This window comes from Acartia tonsa, chromosome 1, assembly GCF_053477335.1.
Source record: "Acartia tonsa isolate MP-2025a chromosome 1, ASM5347733v1, whole genome shotgun sequence".
Taxonomy (NCBI): domain Eukaryota; kingdom Metazoa; phylum Arthropoda; class Copepoda; order Calanoida; family Acartiidae; genus Acartia; species Acartia tonsa.
In genome coordinates, this window is record NC_137260.1 from 55,444,192 (window position 1) to 55,451,519 (window position 7,328).

Sequence of the window (7,328 nt, forward strand, 5' to 3'; positions counted from 1 at the left end):
AGAGTATATTTTAGGTGGGGAGAGAACATTAACATATATATTTATATACAACCCTTCCACCTTCTAAACATTTACATGCTACTGTCTTTTATTTCACACCTAAGAACTAGGGTGAAGGTTGATTTTGCATCAGCTGTTCTATCCATGTCTCCGTGGTAAAGTGAGATATGGGCTGTAAAACCTTGCTTCATAAAACTTTTTATTGTGATGGTTCTCGTCAGGGGTACAGATACAGGTTAATGCGGGAATAGTAGTTTATATTATCCATTTATAAGAAGCTCTGTTCTCCAGAATTCCTTTGATAACATTATTGGATAACTTTTATGATTTTTTTAGTGGAACGTATCATAGGTAAAGAAGTTAAAAGCATCGTAACAGCATCGTAGATACATGCTGAACAGGTTCAATAGCATATTCACATTTTGGAAATTTCAAAAAAACGTCGTGTAAGAAGAAAAGATTTGGTTAGGTTACATTTCTTTAGGACCATAAAATCTGCTTGAAATTTAGAAGTCATCCAGGTTTATGTAATTTTCCTTCAATAGAATAATTTAATTTTCCATTATCCAATCCCTATGTCCCTGATTTTCTTGTTCTTGGTTAACTTGTTTTCATCTTACCTCGACCAGGAATACATTGATATAACTTTAAACAATAAATCAACCTTTCCCTCTAAGAATAAAAATTTTGCATTTAATAGCTTAGAATTATTACAAGTGAATTTTTTATAGTGGTTTAAAGTTTTAATTTTTAAATTTTTAAAACATTCGGGATACTTTGAAGTTCGTCCAAAATTTCATTGCAGGTTAAAAGAGGTTATATTTATTTTGTATTGTCTGTTCCCTCCCTGAATCTTATGTAACAGATTTACACCCGTACGTAATTCTTTTACTTTATTTTCTGATGGGTTTTAGAAGCATTACTCCTTAGAAAAAATATATGTAGATTAAATTAGAAAAAATAAAGCCTTCTAGTAGAAGTAGCAATGGAACCCAATATTATAAACTACAGTAACTTAAAGCGTGGGCATGTATGTTCAGTAAGATCTTGAAATGACAGGATCACAATTATCAGAGATGGTTTAACGATATCACCTTTTTACATTAGAGTAAAACACTAGAGATAGAAAGGGTTAATTAACTGTATCTCCCCATCGCATCAATCTTGTGCAACCTTTCTATTGGGTCATTGAAAATCAACCAATGGCATCGCTTATATGAACACAGCCAAGTAGCAGAAAATAATTTAGAAGCAGACGAAGAAGGTCATTGAAAAAGAGGAGAGCTAGATGTCTGTACATACATCTATATATAGATCTGTTCTTTTTGCTGGCAAAGCTACTATAATTATTTCAGTTCTATCCTTCTATCATTTGTAAAATAAAATACACAATTGAAAATGTTCTAAACTTTAATCTATTAAATCATTTTCCTTTTGCTCCCTTTCATTAAAAAACTTTAGTCTTTTCTCTTAATTTCAAACAGCTTTACAACTCATCAACGTAACAGTCCTTGTTAAAACAAATAAAAATCTGCTATCAGCTGCCCTGTCAAAAGTATGAAGTATCTGAAAGTTTTCTTTCAGTTTTACACGTTACTTTTAGGTCACTACATACTTGATTCAGAGATTGCAGATATTTGATTATCAGAAGAATAGCTCATATGAGATATTAGTAAATACATTAAGTACAAAATATCTTAGTTTTCTTTTGAGAAATTTTGTTATTCAAACTTTAACTCAAATATACTCTATTTTAATGAGGACATTTTAAAAATTTCCAGTTTGGCTTCGAAACCTATTGATATCCGCAGGATTAGAACCGGTCATTAGCCACAGTGGAAAAACTTGTATAGCATCGTATTAAAGACAATATACTATACTAACCATTTTTGGCCCGTGCCTTCGGCCTCTCGAGACTAACAAAACTGGTTTTAATCTTTTTTAATATCCGGGGAAAGCTTTCTATAATATGATGCGATTTATAAATATTCCTATTTAATTTAGGGGTAAATTTACTAAAAGAGAATACAAATGATATCAGAATCTGCAGCCAAAGCAAAGCTGTAGGTAGCTGTAAAGGAGAATTTGTCAGATACTACTTTAATTCAGATACAAACCAGGTAGTTTGTTACAAAAGTAGTAGGACGTTTGTTTCTTCTCGATATTTATAGAAAGGAAAAAGGTAGCTGTTAAGAAGAAATTACAAATAACAAAACATATATAAAAAATGCCTGGATAAATGTAAAACTATTACTTTATCCGCGTCTTGCTTTTTCAGCAAATTCGGCCACAATGTAAAACTATATTATATCATTTAAAAATTCTTACACCTCTTGTCAAAATTTTATTACAACATTAGCATGCCACCTCGTGCAACTTGTTTCTACTCTCATATGCCAGAGGCTAAGGGCGAAGCCACTAGAACTAATATAAAATTCTATACCAATTAATATTTTAAAAAGTCCGCATTTTTTTTTGCACACCCTTTAATTTATAATTCGATGCAATAAATAACAATTGTTTCATTCAAAATTTTTGTCAGAATTTTCTTATAATACAATAAACTCAGTAAAAAACTCAGTAAATGTAATAAAGTTTGCTAAAAAAAAACATAACAACTAAGAAAAAAAAGTTTGTAGTCAATATACAACAAGTTGATGTGTAATATACATTCTTTACCATTGGCGTTATCATGGGGTGGTTTAGGGGTGGGTTTTTCATGATTTTTTCATTAGTAAAGCTTATCTATAACTCTATTTGTCCGTCCAAATGTTTGTCATCGGAGAACAGTTTCTCAGCTGGCATTAAAGATAGCAGGTTGATTTAATTATTGGACAATTGCTCTTTAGCAAGAAGTTTTGTTAATCTTAATAAAGAAGAGATTCCATGTTTCTGTCTATTTATCTTAACCAATATACCTCGCTAACGGCCGAACGGAATCTTCTTATTTCAGTCGAATAGTTTTATAGGCTTAGGGGAGTTTTAAATCTATTTGATGAAGTTAATGTCAACCTTTCTAGAGAGTAAAGCTTATGAACATGTTTACTTTTCCTCTAAAGTAAAAAAATGTAAAAAAGCAAACAATTTTTATATTTATGTTTGTTTTATAAGGTGCCCACCTAACCTAGAAACATTGTACGCCCCAACATACTTAAAGCAACATCTGCCAAGCTTATATACATTTTAAACTTATAACAATGTAAACTTGAAATTAACTTTCCTACATACAGATACTGCTTCCTAGGGCTCGGCAACACTTGTCTACATACAGATACTGCTTCCTAGGGCTCGGCAACACTTTCCTATATACAGATACTGCTTCCTGGGGCTCGGCAACACTTTCCTACATACAGATACTGCTTCCTAGGGCTCGTCAACACTTTCCTACATACAAATACTACTTGATAGGGCTCGGCAACACTTTCTTACATACAAATACTACTTGTTAGAGCTCAGCAATACTTTCCTACATACATATGCTACTTGGTAGTGCTCGGCAACACTTTCCTACATACATATACTACTTGGTAGGGCTCGGCGACACTTTTCTACATACAGATTCTTCTTGCTGGGGCTCGGCAACACTTTCCTACATGCAGATACTGCTTGATAGATAGATAGATAGATAGTTAGATAGATAGATAGATAGTTAGATAGATAGATAGATAGATAGATAGATAGATAGATAGATAGATAGATAGATAGATAGATAGATAGATAGATAGATAGATAGATAGATAGATAGATAGATAGATAGATAGATAGATAGATAGATAGATAGATAGATAGATAGATAGATAGATAGATAGATAGATAGATAGATAGATAGATAGATAGATAGATAGATAGATAGATAGATAGATAGATAGATAGATAGATAGATAGATAGATAGATAGATAGATAGATAGATAGATAGATAGATAGATAGATAGATAGATAGATAGATAGATAGATAGATAGATAGATAGATAGATAGATAGATAGATAGATAGATAGATAGATAGATAGATAGATAGATAGATAGATAGATAGATAGATAGATAGATAGATACATAGATAGAACAAATGGGATTTAGAATAATAATTACTGTACAAATACAAATGCAAACTGCTAAAGTTACTTTGTGTCTCTATCTAATTCAAAACTTTAGATTAAAGAGAAACTCACACACTTTATATTGTTTTACAAGTTAAAACTTTCTCTAAATACATAACAAGGAAAATTTAGTTCATAATAAGCGAAGAAATAAAAAGTTTGAATATTTAAGAATAGGAGATGCAGTTTAAGAGTATAATGTAAACTTATTTTTCTTGAATTAAACTTGAAAGTTATATGATGTATGACTGTTTATCTGTGTGCCTTTACAAAAAGGTCTCATTAACTCCAGGGCTATACTTTTAAAGATTCTTTTATGTTGTGGAAAAGTTTATTAAAGAAAGGGTACCTCCAGCACAATCCCAAGATAAATCGTTTTATTGTCGACCTGATTATTGATAAATCTTGTTCCTGCGTGTCTTTATATCCATGGGGTATTTTTTCGGGTATCTTGTCAACCCAACCTAAATTAACAGAAAAAAAATAATCTTTTCTTTATAAAGTTCCTGTATGAAGGAAACCATCACTTTTTCTTTGTCAATAATGGTCTCACCATCTTATTGCTATGCTACCCATAAATATAACTGTTCTTGTTTAATTTTAGTGTGAAGAGTTCTTGTATGGAGGATGTGGGGGAAATGAGAATAATTTCAAACATTTGGCTGATTGCAATATTAAATGTGCTCTGTCTTGAAGACGACATTGAGAATATTTTCCACAGAATTAAAAATATTTAATTTAAATAGTCATAATATTATACAATATAGAAAGCTTTAAGAATAAAAAATGATTATCTTATTGTTTTCTTATCAAAACTGTTTAAGAATAAAAAGGATAAAAAACATATTTGATTTAGCCATTCTAAAGAATATATTATAGAGACTCATTGTCAAAAGTTTAACTGTGAGGCCCAAATCATAGAATACTAACAAAAGATAGGTGATGATCTGTAATATTATAAATGTGGTAAATTAATAAAACTACTTGAAAACCGCAAAATACAGCCAAAAAAACCTTACACCCTTTTTTTAATTTTTATTTTTTTAAATGGGCCTTCGTTTCAAGAGATTTTAACACCTTCAAAAAATGTATGTATTTTTAACAGAGAAAAATTATATACAATATATACAAATATTTTTCTTGGTCATGTCGAATATGTAAAACTCAGCCCCTACTCTTCTGCAGATCCAAAATAACAGCTCTTTTTAAAGGCTTATCAGTACGTAATAAATTAAAAGAAGCAATACAATTTGTTTCAATAACAGTAGTTTGAGGCAAAATGTTCAACTAGGCTAGTAAATCTTTCCAAATTGGTCGAACATGAAAATAAGCTACTTCTGAAGACATATATAGTTTTCTATGGCACTGATACATAGTTATATAGCAGTGAGGGGCCCTTTCATTAGTTGCAATATAATTTTGTAACTTTATTGTATTCTTATATAACAATTTATCGGGTTCGCCCAAAGCATCCAGGAGCTTTGTATTAGAAAAAAGTCTTCAACCATCAAAAAACTTGAATTTAAAAAAAAATATCCCAAACTATCAAAGGACCTTAATAGTAAACCTAATCGGTTCAGTAGTTATTGAAATGTTAAGCTTCAGACGAAATTACCTTATTACATTAATATTATATTATAGGACACAAGCGGCTGCGCCCTTAGCATCTAGAGGCTCTATTCTAAAGGATAAATAAAGGCAAAAAAATAGCCTAACACCATACCCAAACTTTATCTATCAAATAGAATAGCCTAAATCCACCTTAGGGCCTATAGGAATCTTCAGTGTAAAGGAGAACCATATCGGGTCAGCGATTAGCAAGATCCTTCGCTACAGACAAAAAAGCTTACTACTTTATATAATAAGATATAAAATTCTGTTTTGTTGACTTATAATTTTAATGATTAATGTTCACTTAAATATTTTACATAATTAAATAATGCTACAAACACTAATTATTACCTGATATTTACATCATAATTTTTGTCAAAGAGACATACTACTAAAAACCTAAGGTAACCCAGTAAAAACTACATTATATGTTGCCATAATATAAGCAATCAAGTTTAACACGAATGGTAAGGCCTTTTATTGCATTTTTATTCATAAAAATTTAAAGCTTTCTCTGTGCTTAGCCTTTCTTATTCTCTCATAAAAGCATATAACTTAATTCTTTTGGAAAGCCAATATTACAAAGTATTATGTTATCATGCCTTTTACCAGCCAACCCTGTCAATCTTGTTGGAACTAACTTGTTGACGAAAAATGGTTTCTAGATCGATCAAATGACGTCGAATAGTAACACTTAATTAAAATTGACATAAACCTCGACGATTTGAGCAATTTTAAAAATTACTTTTGCGTAAAATTTTATGCATATTACATAATAAACTAATCTTAAGATTATTTCGTTGATTTAAAAACATAATAAAATATTAACAGGGAATATCGTCGTAATAGTTCACCACTTAAGTTTGACCCTCCATCACTTTTTACATTCTTTTTCCCCTATAGCAACCCCTCCCCCTTCTCTCTCTCTCTTTCTCTCTTTCTCTCTCTCTCTCTTTCTATCTCTCTCTCTCTCTCTATCTATCACTCTATCTATCTTGTTTCTGTTTGTTTATATTTGCTCTTTTTCCAACTCTCTATTTTATTTTCCTTTCTCTCTCTCCCTGGTCTGACTATCATATTTCTCATTCTTGTTAGAAGCGTAGCTATCCTAGTATTTAGCATGTCTGTACGTTTTACTTGCTAGTCTAATTATCTACAAAATTACATCTTTTTGCGCTTTTATTAGTTGGAAAATTTTAACCTGTTTTCATTATCAAAGTCCTCCTTTAACCTTAAAGCCTTGTGGTTTTATATATTTCTGTCTATCTCTCTTTCTTTTTGTCTGCCTCTTTTTCTCTTTCTCCCTCTCTACTTTCTATCTCTTTTACTTTCACTCTCTCTGTTTCTATTTTCATCTAAGCTTTAAAACGAAAATAAAGCGTTGACAACACAAAAAGACGAGAGAAAGAGAGAGAGAGAGAAAGAGAGAGAGAGTGGGGAGGGTGGTGGGAGGAAGAGTCTCCGTGAGAAGAACCTCCGGTGTGTCACTAAATAGGAATATGGTTACCTTACTGCCATCACTCCCCTTTTACCCCAAGACATGCACAGTGCATTTTTTAAGCCACATTTCGGAAGGTTTAATTTGGTGCTGTAATTTCATTTCTAAATTTTAAATTGATA

The 7,328-nt window shown here is 31.2% G+C and overlaps 1 protein-coding gene across 2 annotated transcripts in view; it reads left to right on the forward strand.

The window, feature by feature from the left end:
* Positions 1–4,895, forward strand: part of LOC145313063 (thrombin inhibitor hemalin-like) — a 31,095-nt gene extending 26,200 nt beyond the window's left edge. For both annotated transcript variants that reach the window (XM_080152356.1, XM_080152424.1), the window contains 2 exons: positions 2,040–2,120; positions 4,702–4,895. In XM_080152356.1, the coding sequence (XP_080008482.1) occupies positions 2,040–2,120; positions 4,702–4,791 (171 nt within the window). In that variant the 3' untranslated portion in view covers positions 4,792–4,895. The remainder of the gene's footprint in view (positions 1–2,039; positions 2,121–4,701) is intronic.
* The last annotated feature ends 2,433 nt before the right edge of the window (positions 4,896–7,328 follow it).